General features: G+C 38.6%; 2 protein-coding genes and 1 long non-coding RNA gene across 3 annotated transcripts in view; 1 reads left to right on the forward strand and 2 right to left on the reverse strand.

Annotated features, from left to right (window-relative positions):
• The window catches only part of sardh (sarcosine dehydrogenase), a 37,316-nt gene extending 23,100 nt beyond the window's left edge, over window positions 1-14,216 (reverse strand). Inside the window, exons 1-10 of the mRNA XM_063890008.1 lie at window positions 14,054-14,216; window positions 12,243-12,451; window positions 11,332-11,468; window positions 10,977-11,155; window positions 10,129-10,308; window positions 9,056-9,179; window positions 8,802-8,902; window positions 6,638-6,742; window positions 2,732-2,861; window positions 1,232-1,318 (exon numbers count right to left, since the gene is read on the reverse strand). Coding sequence (XP_063746078.1) covers window positions 1,232-1,318; window positions 2,732-2,861; window positions 6,638-6,742; window positions 8,802-8,902; window positions 9,056-9,179; window positions 10,129-10,308; window positions 10,977-11,155; window positions 11,332-11,468; window positions 12,243-12,427 — 1,228 coding nt within the window. The 5' untranslated portion in view covers window positions 12,428-12,451; window positions 14,054-14,216. The remainder of the gene's footprint in view (window positions 1-1,231; window positions 1,319-2,731; window positions 2,862-6,637; window positions 6,743-8,801; window positions 8,903-9,055; window positions 9,180-10,128; window positions 10,309-10,976; window positions 11,156-11,331; window positions 11,469-12,242; window positions 12,452-14,053) is intronic.
• On the forward strand, window positions 11,696-13,186 carry LOC134868710 (uncharacterized). The gene is made up of 4 exons (XR_010166309.1): window positions 11,696-12,156; window positions 12,238-12,437; window positions 12,752-12,810; window positions 12,992-13,186. It is a non-coding gene; the product is annotated as an uncharacterized LOC134868710 (long non-coding RNA).
• Window positions 14,217-16,874: 2,658 nt separating the features above from the next.
• cercam (cerebral endothelial cell adhesion molecule) lies at window positions 16,875-25,930 on the reverse strand. Its single transcript, XM_063890343.1, has 12 exons — window positions 25,604-25,930; window positions 24,718-24,828; window positions 23,682-23,799; window positions 23,347-23,481; window positions 22,930-23,134; window positions 22,688-22,807; window positions 22,411-22,487; window positions 22,009-22,115; window positions 21,538-21,670; window positions 21,093-21,220; window positions 20,389-20,592; window positions 16,875-18,858 (listed from the first exon to the last, which is right to left on the reverse strand). The coding sequence occupies exons 1-12, from the start codon at window positions 25,804-25,806 to the stop codon at window positions 18,630-18,632; spliced, it is 1,770 nt and encodes a 589-aa protein (XP_063746413.1). The 5' UTR covers window positions 25,807-25,930; the 3' UTR covers window positions 16,875-18,629.
• Between the last annotated feature and the right edge of the window lie 1,496 nt (window positions 25,931-27,426).

A 27,426-nucleotide genomic window follows, 5' to 3' on the forward strand; every position in this document is an offset into this window, starting at 1 on the left:
ATTCAGATAGTAATCTGACATTTTTATTGCTGTAAAATAGAAAAAAATAAAAGACTTAGAATGGAGGTTGGACGTCCAAGGTTCGATTCCGACCTTGGGACTATTATATTTTGTTTGGTTTTCTCCTAATTTCTACATTTTCAAATAAAGGCTATTATTAAGATGTGTTAAGAAAGGAAATAATAACATAATATTATATATCCTCTTTTTTTATTTATTCTTTTTGACCCAAAAAAAAGTGAATATACTGAATACAATTCCCGAAAGCCCAAGGTGAAGTCAATCACTTATTTTGTCTGGACTTAAACAACACATGATTTATAAAAGATTAATTATCTCAAAATACATTTTTGGTTAATCTCCTTATATTAATCCTAGGTAAAAACATTATGCAATCTAATAAATAGAGTTATAAAAGGAACCAACCGCTCAGGGAACGCATTGTGAGCCCCTTGTTAACCTGACAACGGATAACAAGATGCTAACCGACCTACGATCAGGCTAATCGAAAGCAAATGTGTCTCATAGATAAGTGGTAGGGGAGTAAGAGAGCAAGCAAGGAGCTGTTCAACAGCAGCAAGGATCTATCAGCAGTTTGCATCCAACGTAAAAACAAACGCCCCTGCTGAAGCAAAAAACAATGGTCTCTGTGTTATGCCTAAGTGTTGAAATGCCTGTACGCTCACTCATTAGCGCTCCACCTCTCTGAACCTTTTAACCTCTTTTCATAATGACTTCAGAGCTCGAACCTGGGATCTTTGGCTTTTAAGTATTTTCTCAAACGTCTGTATGCACTGATGGAGATTACTTTACCCTTTACACCCCCCCTCTCTCTCTGGTATTCAGATATCTGAGATACTTACATTCCTCCCCATCTAATGTCAAAGGTATGCTCCCCTACATTATTCATTTGTGCCTTGAGAGTGTGCACAGAGATTGGCAAAGGCTGGGTCAAGGTATGGGTGAAAACACTCTTCGGCCGTTTCTCCTTGCTTGTTTTTCTTCCTTGCTTTTACTGATGATTGCTTCGACCTTTCTAGCTCTATCATTTCATGGTTCCCTTTAGGAAAAGCTTTACACACTAAGTATTTGAAAGTGTGAGTGTATCGTTTGTTTACAACTTTGTGTACTGGAGATATAAATACGGTCTTTGTCTCTCCTCTCTTTCTTTTCTCTACTTTAAAATGTTCCCCTATTCAGTCCTCGATTTTTCCGTCCCTCCTGCACTTACCAGCACTGTTGAAGCCACAGCCCAAGAAGAAACCTCTGACCTCCGGGGCCTCTCCCATCAGAGGCTTATGGTCGGCTGTGAATGATTCTGAGAACAGAAGACAGCAAGGAAAACTTTGTAGGTGAACGTGGACACGTTTCAACTTTTCTACTCGGTGTAAAGGTGAGTGACATTGATAGACTTTTGTCCACGTCCCTGAAGTCTTTACTGTGCTATAAGTTTAATAGTTGGGATTTTTTTATGTCAGCAGAGAGACAGTTCTATTTCATTACATCATTACATTGATGTCTCATCTATTGATTTTACATAACATTTTTAATAGAGGATCATTTAAGTTTTTCTGATAGCTTCCATGTCTTTTGACCCAGTAGCTACAAATCCATGCAGCATTTTATTAGGAAACTGGACAGGCAGGTCAAACCCCTTTTTATGGGAATTTCAAATGGTTATTATGTATAATATTTTAATGAAAAACTATTGGCTCTTTTCAATTGCATCATATCATATGACCTTATCATTGCAAAATCCAGAAGATATTCTTTTATACACTGAAAAAGCAGCATACATCGCACCTTTTACTTTATATTAACATTATAAAGTATGTATGCAAGTATATCATTATTACGTTTTTCATTGGAAAGTTTGAATTTCTTTCAATTGCTTCATTGTCAATGCCATATGGTATTTCTAAACACCCCTTTAGATTTAATTTGAAGGGTTTTTCTATTTTATTTGAACTTCGTTATAACAATTCAGCTTTCATTTTTGCAATAACTTTTATATCATGTGAACTTAGGACTCAATATCAATGCAGGATTTAAAGAAAGTGCACTAAATAAAAATTCAATGCTCAGCATGTTGTATAATCACAACACTTAAAAATAAACCAAAGCCGAGGGAGATGCTCTGCAACACCTTTGATGAAATCCATCATTTTTGTCTCTTTCATCTGAGCACTCCCCCCCTTGACTTCTGTTTTTCTCGCCATTCACTTTTACCTCTCCTCTTCTAACCCTGTTTTTTTAAATTCCTTTAAGCAAGGCTTTTAATCATACTGTTCTTTTTTATCTTTCAGTTTTTTTCTGGTCATTCATCCCTACAACTGTATGCATTTTTTTCTCTTCGAAAACAGCTGCATCACACTATGATGATGAAAAACCCAATTCGATACTGAAACTCTTCAGGCTAGCCACAGACTGGCTTACTTAACCACTTTCGCAACTTCTTATTGCCTAGAAAGAAACTCAGCCTGCTCTACAAAAATACATAGCCTGCTAGATTCATGAGCAAATACAACAAGTACAGTTCAGCGGTGCATAAGGTATTCCACAGATGGACTCATTTATTTTTTTATTAAAATGCGTGTCATTTAGGAGGTGTCATGAAAATTGCTTGACCGTAGTTTTAAAACCTACTGTTAGAAAATGAGCATGCAGGACTTTAAATAAAAAATCTACAATTTTGTGAAACTGGTGTGTGTGTCTGAGTGTGTATGAGTACCTGGTCCACAGACGGTGGATTTGATGCCAGTCTGCTCCAGAACAGGAACTCTGTTGATGGCACCCTCAATATGTTGCATGAATACATCCCAGTCCAGGTCAAACAGGCTGAAGGCAAACTTATCGGACACCTGGGAAATAAAACAGAAATAATGTATGTGAGGACTTGGATTTTTGATAGCAGCCAAACACTAGTGTGCAATTTTATCTGCCCATGTTTGGATGTTTTTGTAAGAATCACTGTTAGTGTGAGTAAATGACATACTCTGCTGCAGGAACAAAGTGATCTTCAGAAAACAGGTGCTCTTGCAAAGGGTGCATTTTCCATCAAGCAAAGATGAAGAGATCAATTTTGTGAAAATGTAAATTAGCAACTGATTGAGCATTTACAGTTTGATTACAGAGTGTATGTGAGGAAGATTGTTTATTTGTGCATTTTCTCTCCAGATTTTACTCAAAAATAACACAGATATATTCCAGGCACGTTGTAAAAACCTGGAATAAGAGGGTTTTTTTGGCCAGTTGGGGGCAGTAGAAAACAAGTTGTAAACACTGAGGGGCCATCACCTTTCCCTGTAGGTCAATCACTAGGGGCGATCCCCATCTCATATAGTTTTTTGGAACATCAACATTATAGAAATCATGATTAGGTCCACTAAAGAAAAAGTTAGTTCTCGCTGTTTGTTTATTTTCCCAACAAAATTATTCTACTTTCCTGCAGGAGGAGATTATTGGTGTGTAATGTCAGTGCACCACCAGGAAGCCAATGTCATCAAGACCAATGTGCTCTTTCCTTTCTCTTCCTTATTACTTGTGACAAGAACACTGTGACTTTGGTCCAAGTGACGGCATGAGCCTGTTGACCACCGACTGTTCCAGTAAGTCGGCACAGTCCTGTAGCATCTGTTGAATCGACTCTTTTCCCATCAGGGAATAGACATCTGTCGAACCCCTCTCGGTTTCCCGTCCAAGTGTTAATTTACTCCCATCTGGACTTCTGCACCTCCTTGTCAGCCAGGCTAAAATGCTTTTACATCTCATACTAGGCAGTGCTGACCGCCTCGCCTTTACATTTTCCCCTCCTACACTTATCTGACTGACTCAGGGGGCACACAATAAAAGTCCAGCACATCAGCTCATGCTATTTGCAATGATTTTATCAGTCATGCATATCTTCATGTGCACTGGCAATGATCCGAGCACATCTCCGCTGGAATTTCAGTCATTCAGCTCTTAGTTTCAGAGGGTGACTGCTTTCTGAGTCATTGCGGACATATCATACCAAATAACAGAAACTTACAATGTTAAATATAAGTTAACTTTAAGTCAGAAGGTAGAGGAAGAAAACTGTTCCCATGGCTTTACAATTAGCATCAGTGGAGACACTTTCAGTTTTGATTAAGACTTAAAAGTCACAGGAATGAGCGAGCTGAAAGCAGCCGCTTTCATGTGAACAAAGAATTTCCGCATTATTACCAAGGTCTGACACTCAACCGGAGTATATGAGGAGCAGTGTTCTTTGTCCTAGACACCACACTTCTCTCAATCCCTCCCAAGCCATCGATCCTGCTCATCTTCACTCAGAAGGCTTTCTCTATTCTCTCCGTCTCCCCGCTAATTCTCCTTTCTGTATCTCCTCTTTCTTCCTCCATTCGCCTCAAGACATCAAAGCAACGCTCAGCTGCAGAACGAGAACAAAAGGAGCTGCTACTGCACAAAGAAATCCTCTAAAATGTAAAAAGCACTAAGGAGTCTGTAGACAGCCAGGCGGAAAGACAGAAAGTCATAAAGTCAGTGTTATTAGTATCCCGCAAAAACCCCGTCTGGTGCCTTTTATAAAAACCGAGACAAAATATTTACCTCTAGTCAGGATATTATGATGTGGTTGTTGTGCGCTTGTCAGCAGGATTATGAAAAGCAACTTGCCGTATTTTTGAAAACTTAGTTAAAGAGTGAAGCATGGGTCACTCATTTCACTTTGGAGCAGATCTGAATCAAGCGGTGGAAACTCAAATAAAAGGCCTTGACGAAGGTTTTTTCTCTCTGAGAGCGCTTATAGTTTTTACCTTTTGGGGCTGATTAATATTAAAATGTAAATAAATATATAATTTAATATATTCTTAATTGCAGTTACTGACATGGCTAATTGTTCAAGTTGAGCAGGTTAAATAGATAGTAATCTTTACTTATGAACGGCATTGGCCCAAAATGACATTGCATTTTAGGATTACTTGAGCATTTAAAGTATATAATTAAGTGAAAATGTATAAGTGCTGCATACCAGGAGATGCCTGCCATCAAAGCTGCCAGAATAGTTAAAAAACTGCTCTAAAAGTCTGTACTCGAGACAAAGTACACATCCATTTAGACCAAAACCACCTGTTGTTGTAAAGGCTTTTTAAAGATAATTTTCCAAAGTCAGAGTTGCCATAGAGTTATTTGAATAATCTTCCCAGCCTTTTGACATTATAGTCTTTAACATAAAAGCTTTGGTTTTTCTGTTCCAATAAAAAGTGATGTCACCATTAGTGGAGATAAGATTAAAAGGTTTGTATGTAGCTAAAAAAGAATGGCTACTGGGTCATTAAAAATCAATGGGTGCATCTTCTTAGGAGGATGGGTTATGCTCATCAATCTGTCTATTAATAATGAGATATCTGGTGTTTCGACATGAATGTCAACAAGACTATTTTGATAGCTTACCTTGCCAAGTATCTTTCTATTAAAACCCTATTATATAAATGCTTTTCTAATGCTAATTTGATAACAAGCCCTGCTCACAGTACCTTCCAAAAACAGCGAATCCATTAGTCTGTCTTTAGTGCTGAAAAAAAACGTTAGGCATCTCTTTCTATTCAGCATAACAACCCTGCCTGATTGCACTGCCAGGTAATGTGTTGTACTTAGAAAGCTTGCACTCCACTCCCACTAAAATCCACACATTATCCTTGCCAATGTATTTTCCATGTGTCAGTCAACCAAATGAGGTACATTGTTTAAATAAGTCAGCTTTTTATTTAGTTAGGCATATTTTTTACATTGCTTCAGAGCAAGGTAGCTATGTCTCCGAGGTTGAGCTACATACTTGAAAATGTGAATTTAAAAAAGAAATCAGAAAACATGTTCATTCTCTTTTTTGCTAAGACTCAGAAGAGAGAATCAATAAAGCTCATATGTTTGAATTCCCAATACAAAGCTAAAGCAAGAAGTCAGTTAGCTTAGAGCAAAAACTGGAAACAAATAGAAACCGCTAGCCAGGCTTAGAAAAAGAAAAACCCAGAACACGACTTTTACATTTCAGTTTTTGTACACCAAAAAGGGGAGATAGTGTTCTCTTAATGAACTTTATAGATAAACGTAAGCGAGAGCAAGGCAAGCTTAGCTAGCCTCCATACTACAGACATGATCGGTATCTTTTTTATCCATATCTTGGCAAGGAAGCCATGCTTATTTCCCAAAATGTGTCATTTTCTTAAATGTGTCATTTTTTTAAATGTACATTTGGCGGGCAACACAGTACTTTTTCTAGAAATAGAGTAGTAATGTGTATGTATCATGATAATATGATATTGAGTAAATGGAAACGTATGTCTTTACCACTGGGAGATTAGTGAACTAACCCTCAGAGTGTTATGAGTCTTGTTATAATACAGTTTGATCTCCGAGCTATTAAAGCAGTGGCTGATGAAGACAGAGAAAGAATAACAGACATTAAAAGATGAGGTTAAACTGTCAAAGTATCAAAAAGGATTTAAACTTCAGTAGCTTCTTAATTTAAGTATTTGATTTGATGTCAAACCAAACAGATGTGAGCCATCAATCTCAGCCACACACATAGACAGTCAATACAAATCTCAAAGGCTATTGATACGAGATGGTTAGCATTTGAAATAATATGCAAGCTTACCTCATCCCAGAAGATGGGATTCTGTTCATAACCACCCACAGAAAGGGCGTCACCTTGGAGGCGCAGGTACACTGATGCATCATGGTCCCTGACATTCGGCATGTTCTGCACAGAGCAAATATCAAGGTGGAAACATTTAAAACATGGATTAGTCCATTAATATTCTGATGTAATGACACAATGATGGGAAGATTCATATCTGTGAACATGAGGGGGAATAATTCAGCATCTAAGAAATTGAATATTTAGTTTTATAGCAGCTAAAACTGTTAAACACTGTAAAAACAAAACAGACAAATTCTTCCAGATGATGGATTCAAATTGTAATAAAACTTGAACCAAAATTCTTGGTTGACTTTATGTCAATCACCAAAATGATTAGACTTCTAATTTCCAGATAACTTTGCTTATCACAAGGCAACCAAAACAAAAGATAAAAATGGGGGAAATTTGCTGAAACAAAAAAGATAATTACCATGCGGTTTACCAAATTCTCTGAGGGTATCTAGTCTTTCTGTTACTTTGCACAGAGACATACATAACGAGAAGGGTATAAAATATGCAACATAACAACCATAAAAATTAACATCCTCAGTGGCATGTACCATGACAGGCCTTAACAAACCATAGAGGTTCTTTATGTAGGGTATGGCAGCTACTGACACACCATGAAATCATCTTTCAAAAACACTATAGGGGGAAGCATTCATCCTCCTTGAGACTGAGTAAATATTCTTCTAGAAGTGTGTATTGAATTGTATGTTGTACCCTTTGTTTTGGTTGTTATCTTGTCACGAGTGCTTGTCAATTGGCTCTCTGGGTACAAAAACAAAATACCAGAGTACAGGCTGACATTTAAAAGCAGCGCTCTAAATGTAATAATATCCTAACTGCTTCTTTCCTCTCTTTAGTGCTGCTTATAGTCAGGCAGCTTGATCAATATACTGTCCTTCATGCACTCACACCAATATAAACATACAATTTAAACCCTCCACAGACACACATCTATTCACACATGGATATGTGGTCAGCAGAGATGCTTGACCTGACAAGATGCACACCCCGATGGGAACCGATTTCCTGATGGCATAGCATGGTGTGTGAGTGTGTCATTCTGTGTGTGTGTGGGTTGATGTCAGTGTGTACATGATGTAGCAGTAATGCTGGTTAAGCTGCTCTTAAACTACATAACACAGAGAAGCTCGGACAGCCCCCCTAAAACCACTGGCTTCTAGAGGATGAGCACAGTTATGTGTGTGTGCGTGCACTAACTAAAAATAACATGCAGAAGATCAACAATCAGAACAATGGATCATGTATATCTGCATAAAGAGGTCTCCCATTATCAGCATTAAAGGATACAAACAAAACAACATGACCCTTTCATAAAAACACACACATCTCATTCCAGCACTCACTAAAAGCATCCTGGACCATTACAGGTGGAAAACCATTATGTCACAGTGCCCCCTGCTGGTCATAAAGACATCATACAGACAGGAGAAGGTATTCTGGTTTCCACAAGGAATTAAATAATCAGAAAAACAAAGTTGTATCAGTACTCTATGACAATGACATTATTAATTGTGTATGTTAGTGGCATAGTGTCATTACATCAGGTGACATAGTTTCCTATGAATCTTCTGCCATTTGTTTTGGCAGAGTATAAGTTGTTTAAATGATATGCATTTTTATGTTGTCATAAAAATGCATTCAACAAATAAGTAGCCTTTTTTTGGCAAAAAACCTAAGGGGCCTAGGTTAACACAATAATACAAGTTTCTCCCATAAAATAAAAGTACTCAGATTATCCTAGTATAATGTCATTTGGTTAATAAAACCCACTCCCAGATTCTACAAGTTAATTTAACGTAGACAAAGAAGTAAATACAGTACTTGCTGGAGTTTTTGGTCCCACTTTATGTGAAACATGTTGTGTTTCCATTAACATGCTTTGACTCTCTATAAGCCACACTCACAAACAAATAACATAAATAGTGATTTCATAAATCAAAAGCCTATTCCATATTCTGGTGACTGGTTTTAACCATAATGGGAAAAATATGACGCTTTATACTTGCCATTTGCCAGCATACTATCAGGGCCTAAAGAACATTGTGCTAATGTCTGTTTTATTCTTAGTATAAATATATCATGAACCCACCTGTATGCCTTCAATTCTCTCTGTCACCACATAGGCATGATGCATCGCAACAAGAGGAACCTTAACTCCAGCCATTTCTCCCAGCTTGGTGGCCCACACACCTGCATATAACAGACAGAAGAAGAAAAATGAAATCAAGAATAACACTTTAAATCTAGATCAACACATTAAAACGTTTATTTTACATGTCAAATAAAACCAAAAAGCCTTTAATCTGTGTTTTCGGGATGAATAATTAGGCATACGATTCTCACCGGCACAGTTTACCACACAAGATGTCTCAATGGTCCCATGAGGGGTCTCCACTGCCTTAACCCTCTTAATACCGAAGTCATCAGTCCGCACTTGGATACCACTCACAGGGCAGTTCTCAATCACCTGATGTAAAGAAAAACAATAAAGATAATGATTATATGCTCTGATTCGCACTGTGCCCTGTTCAAATGCAGAGACTATTTGTACAGAACATTAATATTAGAGCCCTTTAATATCTACGTATATTCACATATGGCCAAATGTTATCCAATGTTGCAGTTAAAGCGGCATGGGTTTAATTTACTGAATGAATAACTTCTTCTCCATTTTGCCATATTCCGCTTCATATTTTCACAGTTTCTTAAAGGTTAAAACTACTACAGTATTGCAGGTTAATGTAAAATACTTAAAATGCTATACACACATGTAGTAGAAAGTGCATTTAGGCTGAGGTTTTCTGGAAAGCTGTGCAGTTGGCGTTACCACCTTTGAGCTTAAAGTCATAAATTCTTCACAAAAAAGGCTTCGCTCTAAAAAAAATGTACATGTAAAAATAAAGTCTAAACCTAAATGTTGTACCCTATTTTTAGTTGTAGACGCAGTGTTTCGTTAAATGTACGTATATTGCTATTCAAGACTTATCAAATCTGTTCAGAGAGCAATGCATGTTAAGCTGTACAAAATGTTGTGACATGGCTTTCTACACTGCATTATCGTGTTCAGATAAGGGTGCTATTTCTAAAGAAAAAATATTGCTAAACTGGAGTTACACCTCATTTACTTATTATTATTTATAGCATTTTTCATCAAGCTATTTGCAGAGTTTACATAGGTGTGATTTACTTTATGTGAACAATTAACTTGGTGTCAAACTGAACTGAAACTCAAATCCTGTTTTAATAAATGACACATACCTAACCTTTCCTCAAAATCTAAAACAACCTGCCATTTACAAAGAATATCTAATGGTTTGACTAGACTGCAAGTACAACTAGTAACATTAACTTTAATTTACAGATATTTATCCATTAATAGAACTTGTGTACACAGCATTGTAAACAGCACCCATTACCATGGCTCCCCTGGCGGTGGCAGCTCTGGACAGGGTGGTGCAGGTGCCTGCTGGGTCCATGGTGCCATCTTTTGGTACATACAGGGTTCCATACAGATCATCAACGTTCATCAGGGGATACAGGTCCTTGGTCTCTGCAGGGGATAGAACGTAGGACTCGATACCATACACTTTTCCCAGCTGGAAACAAGGAGACAAAGCAAGGTTCGTGAATTTTCCTTTCAAAAAGACGATCATTTTAATCCCATTTATTTTTGCATCATATGAGAATATATTGCGCAACATTTCCTGAGGCATATGGTGGAGAAGTTTAGTTACAGTATCTAGTAGCATCACATTAATTAGAGTTATTTTAAAACATTGTTGCTGCTTTTTCCTGCCTGGATCAGTTTCACACCATGCAGTGGTTAGGTGAAGTTTCCAGTGAACTTTGAGCCTCAAACAAACACAATCAAGATAAACACAGCCTTATCCCTACTGTTGTACATAAGTGTGTTGTAAATGCAGCAGAACATTAATGATATTATCTCTCCTACCATGGCTTCTTTGTGCAAAGCATTATTCAGATTGAATGATTGACCACTTAAAAATAAATGCTTTTTCTTTAGGCTCCAGTGTGTATTATTTTCAAAAAAGCATATTTGCTTAACTGATAGGAGTTTTTATATTTGTTCTGTATGCAACACTTCATGGAGGGCAAGTTAAAATGTAGTAGTTAAATGGCTGGTTCAACCAGTTATACTCATTAACTCGTTAATATTTTAACTCTAAGCTTTTCACTCCTTTTTGTATCATTGCAAAAGTATTTTCATATTAATGGCCAAATAACAAGCAATCTCACTACCTACCGACATGAGGCGCTTGTACTCGTCCAGTCTTTGTTTGTTGGAGGCAATGAAGAGTCCTCCGTTCTGGATCCAGCCCGTGTGGAGGCCCGTCTCTTCCTCCAGGTCTTTGCTGATTACATTTCTGGTGTGGGCTAAGAGCTCAACCTCAACATCACTGGGACGGAGCTGCCACAGCAGGCCTAGTTAGCATAGACATAACAATTTTAAGTACAGTTTTCAAACAACAGGCAACTTTAAGCACTTGATCTGCAGCAACCTAATCAAGACTTGACGTAGAGGAGAGTCAAGATACTGTGATTCGGGTATAGAGTAACAGTGGCTGGTTTAAACAGTAACAGTGAACTTAGTGTGTTACCTGCAGTGTGCCAGGTGGTGCCAGCAGTCAGTCTGTCTCTCTCCAGCAGAACTACGTTGGTCATCCCCATTTTAGCCAGGTGGTAGATGGTCTGACAGCCCAGACTACCTCCTCCGATCACCACTGCATCTGCTGACCTGTAGCATGTGGCAGAAAACTACAGGTGAGCTTAAAGCATGACTTTTAAAGTTGGATAAGGGAAATGCCAGCCACACCATTCGCTGAATCAGACCATGTAACAAACCATAAGGTAATTGTATTTACTTAAAAATAAAAGTTTCTGGGGGTAAGACATTGTCTCTTATGTTGAGAGTTAGCAAGAGTATTGATACCCCACATGCTCTCCGCATCTAAATAGCTAAGCTAAGCAAGACCTGAAACAGAAGGAAATAATTAGCCTGGAGGTAACAAAGTCTTCCTAGATGCAAATTTAACAAAGGTTTAAAAACATCGGCTCTTTTTTGTGTAACTTCACTAGGTTAGCTTTTTTACTCCTCTTTAGTCTTACCACTAATCTAACTGGCTAATGGCCTTGAGCATTATATTGAACACACAGAGAGTGTTATTGATCTTCCAGTCAAAATTCTCACGTACAAAACAGATACTCAAACTACCCAAAATATTGATCTATCCTTCAAAACTTTGAATTGAACCTGAATTTAAAAAGAAAAGTATTAAAACTTATCAATTGTCTTCATTTTCAGACCTGAGATCTGTTCCAGCGTTTGCGGAGGCCACCATGAGTATTATTTTTACATCAACTGGTCCTATGTATTTATCCATTGCACAAATCCTATATGTGTACATCCCATCATGAAGTAAGAAGTAAGTAATAACAAGATGGACTTGAAGAACTATAGACATTTAACAGTCCAGTTAACACAATCCATCTATGTATCCTGTGAGCTTACCTGGGTAAAGGCTTTGTCGGTCCAGAGGAGGAGCCAACCTCTTGTTTGAGTGTCTTCTCATAGGGAACACTTTTTTCCGAAGTGGGATCTGAGCTGTAGGATCGAGTTGTTGCCCGGCACAAGGGAGAGAGAGGAGGCCGAACTGCTGACACCACCCGCCAAACTGCGCTCCCAAGGAAGGCCATGGCCCCTGTGGTGAGTCAAGGGACCTAAAGGGACAGTAAGAGGGTGTGAAGCTGCAGTGTTGTTAAGGTTAAAGTAAAGTATTGTATAATCTGTACATAATATAACCTGTTTCAATGTGATTTACAGTTAACATGTCTGAACTTCACTGTCACATAAAAGATAACACTTGGATCTAGATTGACATACAGATTTAATGATTAAGGAATGCGTCAGCGTAAGCTCCAATCATATAACTTCAGCAAATGTCTTTATTTGTTCTCCAAAGAATCTTTATATATCTGTATATAATATAATATAAAATTGTGATGAAACTTGATGTACAGGTTGCTCCCCTTGAGACACGCAAGAGAGTACTCCTGCCAAAGAGAAAGATTTACAGAAGGTACTTTTATCCCTTTTTCATTGATAGTAGTCAAACAACAAGTGAGCTGAGAATATACAGCACAGATTTGAATGCAATACCTGTTGTAAAAAAGGTTGAGATATTCATTCTGTTTTATGGGATTTCATGTGTTTTTACCTTGTCTACATGTTTTTGTGTTTTTTTCTTTGTGACATCATAGATCATTTCCCTGCCTGGACATATAATATTGGGGGCAGCAGTGGTCTAGGGACTTGGACTTTAGACTGAAGAGTCGCCGGTTCACGGTCAAGTCCCGATCAGAACAAGAAAGACGGAGTGTGGACTGGTACTGGAGAGCAGCCAGATCACCTCCTGGGCCACTTGAGCAAGGCACCAAACAACCAACTGCTCCCTGCCGGCTAAACTAGCTGCCTCTCCGCTCTGGATCCTCTCGATGCATGAGCATGTGTATACTGTAACTGTGTGTAAATTGTATTTGAATTGAGAGTGGAAAACTGAATTTAATAATAAAGATCCATCTTCTTCTTCTTGTTCTTCTTCTTCATACAAACAACACACATTTCACACCAGCATATTCTAAATTCTGCATGCTCTGGTTGCAAAAGATATGTCACTTTAGTATAGTTCATACCAAATAGTCAAGTTAAACCATTCCTCTATGGACTTTACGGATCACAGAGCCACTTTATCACTGAAGAAAATATTAAACTGTGAATTAAACAACACGTTTAATCAATTACAGAGTCGGCGTTAATACAAACACTGCTGAGGTAAATGCCCTCTCTTCCCCACTCATAAACTGACTAGACTAGACTAGACCTGTCTTCAGTATGAAAAATAACAGGTTTTCGCTGAGTTAACTGTGGACTTTATCCATCTGTACGCTGTGCTCATGCTTTGGTCTCCTCGTCATACTTCTTGAGTTCAACAGCGGTGTTGCAGTGGCAGCTGCTAGGTCCTGTGCTTTTTGCGCACTGTAAAGTTAAATAGCCTGCTCACATCTTGAGGATAAACACTAGCACGTTAGCAGTAGCACACAGAGTGCATAACAGAAAAGCCATTGAATAGACTTTATGCACTACACGCTACGTCCTTAAAAACAACTGCCTGAACAGCTGCAAGCTAACGTGGCACTAACGCGCCGTGTGATCTCTTACGCCAACAAGCTTGGAATTCAAAACAGCCTTACAAGACAAGCAGGTTCAGTGAAAGTAACTTTGTTACACGAGAACTGTTCGACAAGACAATTGTTTCCACTTACACTCGGTTGCGCCTTTTACCGACTGTCCCCGGTAAATACAATCGATGCAAGTTTGCGAAGAGACGGGATTTTCAGTCTTGGTAAATGTCCGAATACTTGTGCAGAGACAGACAGCGTTTCAAAGCGTGACAGGGGAGCTGCAGTTCAGTTGCTGTCAGAAAACGTGAGCTGCAGTGGGAGAGCAGTTGGACTTCCTGTGATGGCCCCTCCCCTCCGTGGACATGTGTACATGCATGGAGCGTGCACTTTGTTAACAACCTACACAGTTGGGGAATTAAATAGGGATACTGTAGCTATTGCTGATGTTGGGCAGAAACATCAAATCACTTTTTGTTTTAATCCTACACATCTCAAGCACATTTTAGTCTGCTAATACATCAAAGCTTACATAAATGAAAGAACCAATTGCCAAAAGTTGGAGCAGCTGAGGAATTGTTTCGTTAGTCAGCCTGATCTTTCATCTGACTTGAGTATTTACAAAACTGGATCTATGGCCCCACTCTGAGATATCAAATGTCACCCAAGGAACATAGGAGATGGATTTCGTCTACACTGAAGCTCAGGCTGTTATTCAGGCTGGTTGTATATGCTTATTAGAGGCACCTTAAAGGATGGGGAGGCTTCTTCTTGCCCTAACTCAGGCGGGGGGACATGTTTGATCATCCAGTATGAACCCCTATCCTGCTCAATATGTTAAATCATGTCTAGTTGGTTACTCTTGATTTGCAAAACACTATTTTGAGACTTACTGACCAATGATCCTGAGCTAAATGATTTGAGGTGAATAATTAACCATAACCATTTTGCATTTTGTTTCGCAAATCAAGAAACCTACCTCTGTGGCCAGTAATCATTTTGGTAAAGAGGGGAAGGGCCAGTCAGTCAGAGGGGTGGTACTAGAGGGCCCTTATGGTACAGAGCCGTAGCCAATGCCTTCAGCTCAATCGAGGGCCAATACAGTTGGGACATGTACGTCACCTCGTTAACCTAGGGTACAGGGTCGTGTGGTTTGAAGACTGCTTTATATTTACCTGTGTGCTTTTTTTCAGGGAAATGATGGTTGGATGTATGTCTCACTCATGCTTAGTGCAATGTGTGTGTGGCAACCACCTGATAGTGTGTTATACGCTTGACTTGGCTCTGGGACTTTCAGGTAAGCAGTTCTCAGTGGCCTTCTTTGTGCTCAGTCAGCAGCTGGGTCTTGTCTGCGATATGCACGGATTGGGTCCCAGCTGGGAGCACATCTCATCAAGTAACACCAGGGGTTTACCAATAGCAAAGCCCATTTTAAGGCAAAGCATGTACATTAAAGTAATAATAGTAATATTAGAGTATGCAACACTAATTCTAAGAACACATACTTTCTTACTGCATGCCCAGCTGGCCCCTCCCACCTTTGCTGAGCTAAAAAGGGAGCAGATGGTTGTGCCGCTATTCTGTAAGGCATGCATCTTATAACCTGATCTTCTTCAGGAAGGGGTAAACCAGTAGGGCCTGTTAGAGGGATATACATGTACTCATAGATCTGAAGTTACATCCAGGTAAATAGTATTTACATGAGATGAGAATGTTTACGCTGGAGCAGTCAATTTGTTGTTTGTTCTATTTAGATTAAATTATGTAAACTGTGTGTGTGTGGGGAGGGGGTGACAGGATAGCAGATGTTGTTGAGAGTCCTTACGGTCCAGACCAAATGAGCAGAAGTGGGACATGGGATATGCATAGTATGTATGTATATGTACTTTGATGTGAGGCATTGGATACCTAGTCGTAACAATCTTGCAGTAAGGAACTAAAGGGAAAGAGAAATTAAAACATTTTAAAGCCAGAGACCTTCCTGCCTAAGCAACTCACCATTATGAAACCTTATATGCTGTTGCCCTGAGCCATGTGCAATGCATTGAATGCCAAGTTGACCTCATGAATCCCCACCTCCAAGCCAGCAGCCAATGAGGCACTGAGTTTGGATTCCCTCCTGTGAGAGGAGGTTCTCTCCAGTTCATTCAGCTTTGAGCAGGAGAGCCGCTTAATCTCAGATCTGCAATCAATCCCTATACTTTATCTTTGTGTGTGGCTGTATGTCTAAAACTGAGAAAGTGTGCTACACCAACCTTTGAACTTTGTTGACTTCTTAAAACCATATGATGTAGTTGAATAACTAAGTTTCTCTGCCTAGATGTGTAGTTCCCATACAAACAGAAAGCATATGGGATGTGTGATTTATCATTAGTTAGTTTGAAATACTGATCCGTGACATTATTGACAGCGTAAAAGGTCAGAGATTACAACATGGGTAGGCAGCTGTGGTATGCATAAGGGTAAATTACTGCACTTACATTAAGCATTGTGTCAAGTGTGTTGGTGTGTAGAAAATATCTTCTTTGAATAGCTTCAACGTTTGTATTAAGTTGTCTCCTGACATAATTAGTATTGGTGCATAAGACCACTGTTCTTATTCTATATTATGTGGTTATACGCAAGTCACAAATAGCCTTGCTATAGCATTTGACTCGTGAACACTCATTACTTTACACAACATGAGAGCTGAATAAACATTATGCAGTAACTTTAGGACTGACAGACATGCTCCTGAACACTGAAAATAAACTACCAGAAATAAAGATATTGCATTGCAACAAAAGGATTATTAGGATTGCGAAAGTAAAAGTTTGTAAATGAAACAATAGCTGAGCAGAATTATTCACCCCTTTGTTTTCTTTTCATTTGGATGATATTTTTCTGTCAAAAAACTAAAAGACTATCCCTCTTGTGGTGGACTATTGTCATTACATCACCTTCAAATAACCATATAGTTGGACAATTCTTTGTCAGAAAGTTTTGTGTTTATTCAATTATAAAGAATTGTAATAATTACAGTCAGACAGTAAATCAGCATTATCAAAACTACACTTTCATGTTTTCAAAATGTTTGCTTTACAGTTCATTAAACATTCTGTTGCATAACATTGAAATAGCAATGTATTGCTAGAAGACAAACAGTAAGTCTTGGTCTGAAAAGCCATTGCATTTTGATCGTATACTTGACATCAGGTTGTGTTAGTCATCCGCTAACTGCATCAAAAAATAAATTAAGACAAATTAAGGAAAGCAACACAATAACAGATAGAAAATGAATACATGAAATTAGACCATCTTAATTGCTAATGAAGATCGACATCCATAATATAAGTTTAGTGTAACTTGGTGATCTTAATTTAAATCTATCCATTTAAATTACCACATCAGTTACTTGCATAGCTGTGCAGACATATTTCAAAACACTCCTAGATTTAAGTTTCCCAAGGATGTTACAAATAGGTTATTAAAGGCTGCGTCGTGATATGGCTTTTACAGAATTCTGCTTTGGTCTTTTTTTTTAACAACATGTAGCACAGGAAAGCATACGGGTTTCCTCCAAAAAGTAGGAGCACTCAAAGATACACTGCCAATAAATGGAGGTAACGTATCAACATGCTGCATTGATTCTATGCAATTACTTCCCAAAATTACAACTTATTTCAGAGGAGGGTGTCCAAAGATGTCACCATGAATAAAAAAACATAGAAGATGTCCTGTAGCTGTAATTTGAATTGCCAGCAAACTCCTAGAGGAGTTTTGGCACTGGTTACTGTTGATTCAACTGAAATGTATGCCAATTTAAGGGTTGGATAATAAAAACTAAATTGGTGTATGGTTTTGTTGTTTGTATACCTAGAAAATAGTACGATATATTATTTAATGTGGGAAAAAATTACCTGGTGGTGGTACGATTTGGAGTGCTTCTAAAATATTGTGTAAACTTCAAAATTGAATTCCAATTTCTGTAACTCAATGTGAAATGAGAAAAATACTAAAACACAACAAGGGGAGATTTAGTGTTATTACTCAAGATTGTTTCAGTTCATCTCACTATGGCTTTATATAAATACACATTTATAAAAAATGCTTTGATTGTCAAATGCAAACATTCAGACTCAAGCTGTCCCTAGAAAACCATGAGGTAAATCAGCTTCAAAACTGCTAAAAAAGTCAATGGAAATATTAATTGGGGTCAGCCAAGCCTTGTGTTAAATATAACTCTTAGCAGTTCCAATGAAAGACATGCACAAATGGAGGAATGCATAGAAAGACTGATCTACCAACAAAAAAAGTAAATAAAAGCAATAACAATATACTATTTTGTTCGGACAGGCCAGGAGTTTGGAGCAGTGCAGCTTCAGAAGCCTCAGTCAGTGCCCAACAGATTAACAAATACAAGTTGTAAAAATGTCTGAATAAAAGTGTAGATGTTGTATTGACATTGTAAGAGAACTAAAACTCAAACAATTTGACACGTGTTTACAAAACAGCCTCACTTAACATTGTCCCTTATACTGTTTCCGTCCCAAAAAACCCCTATTGCCACAGACTAGCTGCATGCTTTAAAAAGTCCAGTTAAAAAAACATGAGCATGTCAGTGTCTTGAAACAGAGTGGACTGAAATAAAGTCTTGGAACACTTTCTCCACTCAGCCTCTGTCTCTCTGACCTCGTGGCCTTTTGACCCGCAGGTTCTCGGCCACTACGTCTGCTCCGAACTAAAGTTCATCCTTGTAGGCCGCAGATAGAGGAGGCGGTGAGGCTCCTTTAAGGGTCTTGTGGGAGCCCCTCCAATCTGTGCGGACAGCGTCATCGTCCCACAGAGTTGACGTCTCTGTGTCGCTCACCCAATCGGGATCACCGGCGTAGTGACACGGCTGGACCAGGAGGGGTTGTGTGCTGTAGGCTTGTAGATTTCTGTTTGGGAAATGGGACTTGTACTTCTCACTGCAGAGAGAGGACAGTGAAAGAGATTATACTTCCTTGTGAAGTATATTTAACTCCTAATAACAGCAGGCAATCTGCATCACTGATTTTAAATTTGCTCACAATTCAGTAATCAGTTTTAGTAGTATAACCTGATTTTTTGGAAATACACTGATTTGACAAGAGATGGAGACAGATGCAGATTTCAGTTAGTCTTAGCATAGAGGGCGGCAGCAGGACGGATGTATAGTGTGCGGTCGTTGTGCATTCTTAGCGGACTAGTCAAGCATATCGAATTAGAATCACAGAGGTGAGAGAGAGAATAGGGAAAGTGGGTTGGCTATAAGCCAGTTTTGCACACATGATGGAGCACACAAACACTGCCAAGCCTTCTGGTTTGCAGGCCCTTCAGCCCCAAGGTGCATTTCTTCTCCCACAGTCAGTGCCCCATATGTGTCTCAGTTACTCTGTTAGATAATGACTGTGGGAGGATGAGAGAAGTCATTTGGTTAGGGCTAATGACAAAAAGATAAGGGTTCGAAATTGGGTCAGGGTTGCATAAAGATGCAGTTGAAAAATACAGTTAACAGTCTTGAGGTAAGCCAACCAGAATAAAAGAACATCAACTATTTTACTGCCATACAAGCTGCTCTGTGAGGCTATACTTGCACATTGCCGTTCTAAGAAAACTGTTGGCATGCTAACATCTTACAAAGACAATGCTTATATGCTATTTTTTGCAAGCATAAAGTTCACAAAGTTGGCCATCTTATTTGAGTGTGTGACCATGGTAACATTGGCTTATTAGCGCTAAACACAAAGTAAAGTCAATGCTGATGGGAATGTCATTATTATATTAGAAATATGGAGGGAAGATAGAAAGAATTTGACTGATGAAAAATCTCATGTATTTGATCCATCCTCTAGGAAAAATGACTTTGCGAATGGCTTGTAAAAATTCCATGGCAAGTATTGGAACGACTGTCAGACGAGCCAGCATTTCCTCCCAAAGCCATGCCAATAGCGTTGATAAAAACCTTGAATTCTTGTTTCAGATCAGCACAAGTCTCCCGCAAACAAATCTCAATTAACTCTGGCTGGTAAAGCATATCTGGCAACCATACTGCCTCAAATACAGATAATCATTCAATGAAAGACATACTGCAGTGAAACATGCAGCTCATAAAGACAAAAATGTAGTGTTCTCATTTAACTCGAAAAGAACGACATATTAAAAAGACAAGAGTAGAGATTATGGCCAAAACAGGCTTATTTCCCCTAAAGAAAACATACTTCACTTACTCTTTAATCTACTTAACACCACAAAAAACTATACTAAATATACTGTATAGCGTGTATTCAAGTTTAGGCCACCATAGGGACGAATGTATTTTGCCTTTATGAAGCTGGTTTTAGATTTATGTGTCTGGAAGCAGAGGGAGGTTGTAGAGAACAAAAGACAGGTTTTATCTTAAAAGACGCTGAATGTGAAGATCAAAGATAAGAACAAACAAAAAGAAGAGTACAAAGTATTTTCGCCCTCATACATACTTGGGATGTTTGTCATACATGATGGGGAGGAATTCATCGACAGGAAGCATCTTGGATAGAGGCTCAGCATTGAGCAGTTTTTGGGCTCCCTGCAGGGAGATGGCGTAGGACAGAGTCCAATACGAGTAGTCGACCATTACCAAGTTGTGTATGTTCTCCATCGCCTCCTCCTTTCCAGGATTCACTTGCTTTCTGCCAAAGTATCTGTAGCAGCATTAAGCCACAATGAGAACAAAAAAGGAACAAAAACAATGGTAAAGACGAAAGGACGCAATGTGCCAAACATCTGAGTCCTGATATCTGCTGCTGTTCTTTGTTGGCATATGTGTTGGTTATCATGGTAACCAGCATTTGTTCTGCATGTGTTTTTAACCATATTCAGAAAGTCATGGCAACCACAATATAGACAACACAAAGAAGATGCTTGTATATTTCACATCTTCCTGCCAATAAACAATTTCCCCTGTGTGTCTGATCATTTAAATATGACTACAAATAAAACCATGTGTTTCTATGTCCTGTGGAAACATAAATAACCGAAACACTGTTACACATATGTGGAGTAAATTCTTAGAAGTACATTTTTCGTATGACTCCTAACCCCATTCCTCCCCACAGGCATACACAACATACCTTTAAGGAGACATTTTTGACTTAACCTTAGCCTGAACAACAACTGCATCAATAAATCACGTCCATCTTACATGATGTCCCAGTCAAGATCCACCTGCTCCACCTCCTCCATCAGTCTGAGGGCCCGTCGCTTGAAGTTAGCCTGGAAACGCACATCGTCTTCAAGCACCAGGGCCTTGTCCATCTGCATGTCCACCATCTGACGACAAGAGGGGAAACCATCAGTTTCAGGATGACCAAGAGAAGGTTAAGGAATACAGAAAAACTAAAAAACTGAAGAAGGGAGAAACAAGGGAGTGACAAAGAGGGGTTGGACTCAAAAAGAGTCAAAATATGAACTCTGAGTGTCTTGAGTACAGAGTATACATTATGGGCTTGTGTTTCATTTTGGATCAATTTAGAGTGTTGTGAATTACAGTCTACCAAATATCACGGTTATACTACCGGTATAGTTCTCTGCCAACCACCGTGGGCAATAAAAACCTTCATGACTGCATACTTTGCATATCTTCTCACCTCCTTCCAGATGAAGTAGTGGCTGAGGAAGCAGCCCACCTCTCCTTTGGTCAGGGTGCGTCCAGAGAACGGGTCATAGTAGCCTGGCAGGAGGTCAACCCCGAGGATCTTAATGTCGCTGCTGTTCAGTGCACTGCACATACAAACATACATATGTTATTAATATATTATTGCAGTGTTTTATTCACATAATTATTCACAGTGTATATTCAGTGTATACTAAAAATGTATTTTCCAGATGAATGGCAATAATCAAAATATTTTCCAATCATCATAATTAAATGATGTACTATGAATGGAACCAAACCACAAGCTGATTTATCAGTTCATTTCTGAAGGGAATTTTCTTTGTTCTCGAATCCATTTTTTCTGCCAGAATCTTCTATTTGGTGATGGGATTTTTTTTCTCTTTCTCACACACAAAAAATTCAAGCACACTCCTCGAGTGGAGTTTTCTGAGAGTGTGCTCACTTTCCATCCACAGCGTCCACCACCTTGACGTCAATCTCCAGCTCATTTAGAGAGAACAACATCCGGTCCCTACGGTCAGCACGCCGTCTCAGATTAATCAGATAAATCTGAGGAGAGGAGGACAAATATCATTAACTCCTAACTTTGACTTTTGTAAACAAGTCTTTGGTTTAATGAAAGTTGAGAGTATATTATTTCACAGATGTTGAATATACTATGTTTGTTAAAAGGCAATTTAATCTATATTTACATAATTTAAACAATATGGAAATATATAGAATTAAGTTGTCCCTTAGACATAGCCATTTCTTTGCCAGAAACCATTTTGATATGTATTATTCGACTACTACCATTTTATGTACATGTTGATGAGAACATTAAAAACAATGAGATGTCTCTTACCTCATCAAAGCCCATGAGGTCTCTCTTTTTTTGGATCATCTGGACGTATTTTGAGTGCTGCATTGGAGGACCAAAAACTGTTTGACAAAGAAAACAAGATGAACTTGAACAGACTTGCTGTCAGGATAAATATGGATAAATACAAGACTGCTGTTTTTATGATTTTCACTTTTTTTTTCTGTATTTTTTCGGTTTGTCTATTAGTTTATCCTTTTTTGATAGCATATATGTCTCTCATTCACAAAAAAAAAATGGTGAAAACAGTCTCTGCTCTTACTCATGGATTCAAGATGGACGTGGACAAAGTTGAGGCGATCATCTTCCAAGGTGTGGTGAGGTTTGGCTGGTACGTTCAGATACCCGTATCGCTCCTTGTTAGTCAGGTACATCTGTACCTCTGAGAAGCATCGAAAATAAAAGAAAGTATAAGACATTATTTCTGTAACATCCTAGCTATTGCCCCCTTTAAAATATATCCTTCTACTTGATGCGATAACAAAAGCACAACAACTGACAAACCTGAAGCCCGGCAGGAGAAGGCGAACACTATGATGTCGTCATAGGGCCACGAGTAGTCCTCGTGAGGGGGGAAGAAGGCCAGTTTCTGCATGCCTTCCTTCCTTAAGTCCAGCAGAATGGTGGAGTGGATCATGGGCACAGGGAAGCAGCCCAGTCTGTGACGGTGACGGGTGGGGAAATACTCTGCTGTCCGCCGATAATATCCCTGAGAGGAACAGAGAAACATGGATTATTATGTGGAGGATGTCCGATGGGTCCTATGTGTAAGGAATATACATAAGTATAAGTATGGTTATTCAGAATATAACTTTCTCTAACTAATTCATGCCCATGTGTCCTACTGACTTTCTCCCCACACACATTTTTGCATGTGTTCCTTGCTAGTGGATAATCGATCACTGATAATTTCACACTCACCTGTGGAGTTATACCACACCAGTAGTTGGAGTACGCTCCCTGAGAGTCGAGCATTGGAGCGATGGCTGACTTGTTCTCAGCTATCAAAAGATTGAGGGTCTCCGGGTTGGTGAGGATATTGTCAGTATCAGCGTACTGAAACAGACACAGAAAGGACACAAAGGATAAAAGAGAGAAGAAAAATATTATATTAGTTATTGTCTCTTGAACAAACCGCTGCCAGATTTTTTTCTTGGCTGAAATAACAAAGAGGGAAAAGATCTCATCGCTTAAATTAAGGGAAGGAGCTGATGTGATTCTTATAGAGCAGTCACAAGAGATATCTTATTATGTACCAGGATATAATCGGCCCAGCGTTTCCTTGCGAAGTTGAGTGCTGACTGCTTCAGCTTCATCACATACTCATATCTAGAGTTGGGCCAATGCTTAGGACCCATCTCTCCTGCATAGGACCTAAGACAGAGGGAAATAAAAGACACATTTTAGTTTACTGTGTAACTAATTGACCAAATCCTCATCAAAGTTGCAATAAAACGACGATAAACAGATAAATAATTGCCAACATTTTTGATAATCATAGTGATATTTTTTATGGAAAGATCACAGCAAATGTCACTTTCAGCTTCATAAATCTTGAGATTTCCTGCCCTTCTGATGATATTAAACCAAATGTATTGTGGTTTTGGATTGACAAATCCAGAGTTGTAAAGAAATAACCTCATACTTTGATATTCTCGGATGGATACTGTTGACTATTTTTCTTAAAATGTATAGTCCAAAAGAATAATCAAGAAAAGATAACCAGATTAATCAATAATACAAATGTTGTTTATTGCATCCCCAATTTCATAATTGAATATTGTGTTAAGGCTGAATGGTTTCTACTATATATAGCTAACTCTGTTTATGTCAACTTTATGTAAAGCTCGATTGACAGTGTATAGAGTTTAGTAGCTTTAAGCAGATTAGAGTTTATAATTGACATGCACAAATAAATTCCACCAAGGCTTTCATCATCTCAAACAGACGTCTACACAGTCAGGTAGTATGGACAAGTAGGGGCGTGCTGCATCATTCCTTATAATGCAACGTAAACAGTGTTCTTTTAAGGGAACACAGTCGCTCCACTATGACTTAAACTTCATGTGAACCTAGAGGCTATAAAAGGTGTGTTCAAAAAACGAGAAACACTTCAAGTGATTGTTTTCCCAAATAAATAAAGATAGGATAGATATGTTTGAATGCACTTCTGATGTATGCTGGGAAAGGTTTACTTCTATCTACACATGACCTACAGGGTCAGGACAGGATGTTTGCTACCCAGATCCCTAATGTAAATAAAGTTCAATACATTCATGCATTTGGACTTACGTGGGCTGGTCCATTGGTCTCCACTCAACATAATGGTAGAATTGCTGCATGAAAGTCAGCCACTCTTTCATTACGGCTGTGGTGTTATCTACATTGTGATCCGTGGCTGCCCTGTGGAGCACAGAGAAGGCAGGTTGTGAGACGAATGCTGACTGAAGAACTGATGCTTCAAATGCTGGTGGTTTCATGAATGAAAAAACAATTACAACAACTTTAATACAAACAAATAATTGCTAGTCAGATCTCTGTGATCTATTTTCTTATTACATTTTAAGCACATCTGGATTTGGTTGAGCAGCCTAGAGTTATTGCAAAATTGAGAGAACATTCTTCAAAAGAGTCGTTTCCCATAATACTTTTGGGTATGTAAGGTCATTTTGTATTTAGGATTATATGAAAACGGTTACCCCATTCTTGTTATTTCCTCCAATTTCAACTTCTCAATATTTTTGGGGAAAAGCACTTTATCATGATACTGATATCAGAATGACTAATGTACTGTGAATCACTTTTTTTTTTCTCCATGTGGAAAGTGTCCTTCAAAATGCTGCCCATACACTTTTATAACACCAATGTTGAAAAATACATTGACATGCCTAAAATGTCAACGTTGACAACATTTACTGTATGGTATTTCCATTTAGAAATCAAACAAACAAGCAGATAAGATACAATGTCATACAGTCACACAGTAGGAATTAAATGCATGCGGCGGAGTGATAGGCAGCAGGACTGTGAAAAGCACAGAGGGAGGAGGGGAGGGGTAGCACTCTGCTGCTTCCTCAAACTAATTTAAATGCCATTGACCTTTTGAACGGGTGCTAAAGTCGGATAAAAGGAGGACCCCCTCCACAAACAGCCCAGCAGTGCATGCAGGAAAACCCACCACACGGAGATGCGATCTTTGGGGTAGTTGAGCCTCTCCAGAGCCCCGAGGTAGTATGGCAGGGAGTGAGCAGTGTTTCGGGCTAGGATAGCGATAACCACCGTAGGAGGCTGCATCTGCGATTCCTCCGGGTACATTTCCTCCGAAAAGTAACATTCAGCGTGCAAAACAAAGGCCCCTAAAACTAAAAAGTGGAGTAACATGGTGGAAGCTGTGCCACGGTGCTCCAGAAGTCCATACAGCACAGCCGGTGGACGCGTCAGCAGTCCAAGTAAAAAAAAATCCCAAATGTTCAACCCCCCCTTGGTTTTGAACAAGCTGGGTCGCTTTTTCCATGAACAAATCCCAAACGGAGCAACATTACAACTTCCGCTTGCTAAGGCTGAGGAAAAGTCTGACAACTTTGTACATTGATGAAGTAGAAGGCGTGATTTGGCCCGATTGTAGTTCTTCGTAAATCTCTGCAGACAACGGCGATATCTAAATAAAGTTCCGAAGTATAAAGTTTAGCATTTTGGGCTCCCTGCAGGGAGTTGACGTAGGACGTAGCAAGTTTAGCATTCATCCTACAGTCAGACACTTTTCTTCACTAATACATCAGTTTTGTATTCCCAATAATAACTTGTAACTTTGCAAATACTTTTATAGTTACAATTTAAATAGTTTCTCATGTCAGAAATACTGTACTTTACTGTTATGGTATATTAATTGTGTGAGAGATGTATAAGTAATCTGAAGAACAATAATGGATGGTAGGTTTCTTTTTTTTTTTTGTGGCAGCAGTTTCAGAAATTCACCAGCAGAGGGGGGATTTGATCCAAAAGATACCCCATTACTCAGACTGTTATTACTGAATTAATAGTATTTTACTTTCTTACAATATATATGATTTATTAAACATTTAATTTTAAATGTAATGTTTCAGGTATATTTTGCAAGTACTTCGTCCATAATCCACACAGAAATCTAAAACAATTAAAATAAACAACAACGGAACTGATGGGACTTGCAGTTAGCTGCCATTACACACTTAAACAAATACCCAGTGGTATATGTCAGTCCAAGGGTCAACACATTTTCTTATTCGAAAGCATCTTACCAAGGTGATTAGAACTGGTCTGAACTGGCATCTCCTGCACACAAGTGTTAAGTCCAGGTTTGGCTGCAGTGGATCACCTTGAACCTCCTCAGTGACCCCTGGAGGTCCCTGGGGAACATTTTTCATAAACTACTGTGACAGCTGTTGTTGGAGCTGGTGTAAAAAATAAAAATAAAATAAAAAGCATACATACACAAACTACGTATATCACAAAGTACATCCAGCAAGTTTGAAACATCTTCTCAGTTTATAGAGAATATTGTAAAAAAAAGAATCTAACAAATGATGTGTGAGTAAACATAACAGAAACAAATCCTCTAAATTAGATCAATTATATACAGTATCACGAAACTAACAAACCTATTAATACTGTATAAACAATGCAAAATGTATCATGTCCAAAAAAAACAGTTTACACATCTTTCAGACAGGTACATAGAATCATGTAAAAATACATTTAAAAAATGCAATAATTCTGTGCCTGGATCCTAATCATGATCACTACAGGTCTATAATGTCCAACCGTCTCCTTACTTACACAAATATAGCACACAGTTAAATCTTACTACTACTAATACCTGAAAAATAATCTTTTGAAACTGTACATTTTTTAGATGAGAATGGAGTAATTAAGGTAAACCTTTGTGAATTTAGCGATGCAAATAATTTATGACCAATGCCCAATCTGCTCAGCTCTTGCAGGGAAATTCATTAATCAGAAGTT

The sequence above is a fragment of the Eleginops maclovinus genome, chromosome 8 (assembly GCF_036324505.1).
Source record: "Eleginops maclovinus isolate JMC-PN-2008 ecotype Puerto Natales chromosome 8, JC_Emac_rtc_rv5, whole genome shotgun sequence".
Lineage (NCBI taxonomy): Eukaryota > Metazoa > Chordata > Actinopteri > Perciformes > Eleginopidae > Eleginops > Eleginops maclovinus.

Bases quoted from the DNA above. Each gene is read 5' to 3' on its own strand.
- cercam (XM_063890343.1), bottom strand. From the start codon at position 25,806: ATGTTACTCCACTTTTTAGTTTTAGGGGCCTTTGTTTTGCACGCTGAA. The intron at 22,808-22,929 runs GTTTGTCAGTTG...GATGCTTCTCAG, and splicing joins CTTCTCCTGCCGGGCTTCAG to AGGTACAGATGTACCTGACT. The intron at 22,116-22,410 runs GTAAGAGACATC...TCCTCTCCTCAG, and splicing joins ACCTCATGGGCTTTGATGAG to ATTTATCTGATTAATCTGAG.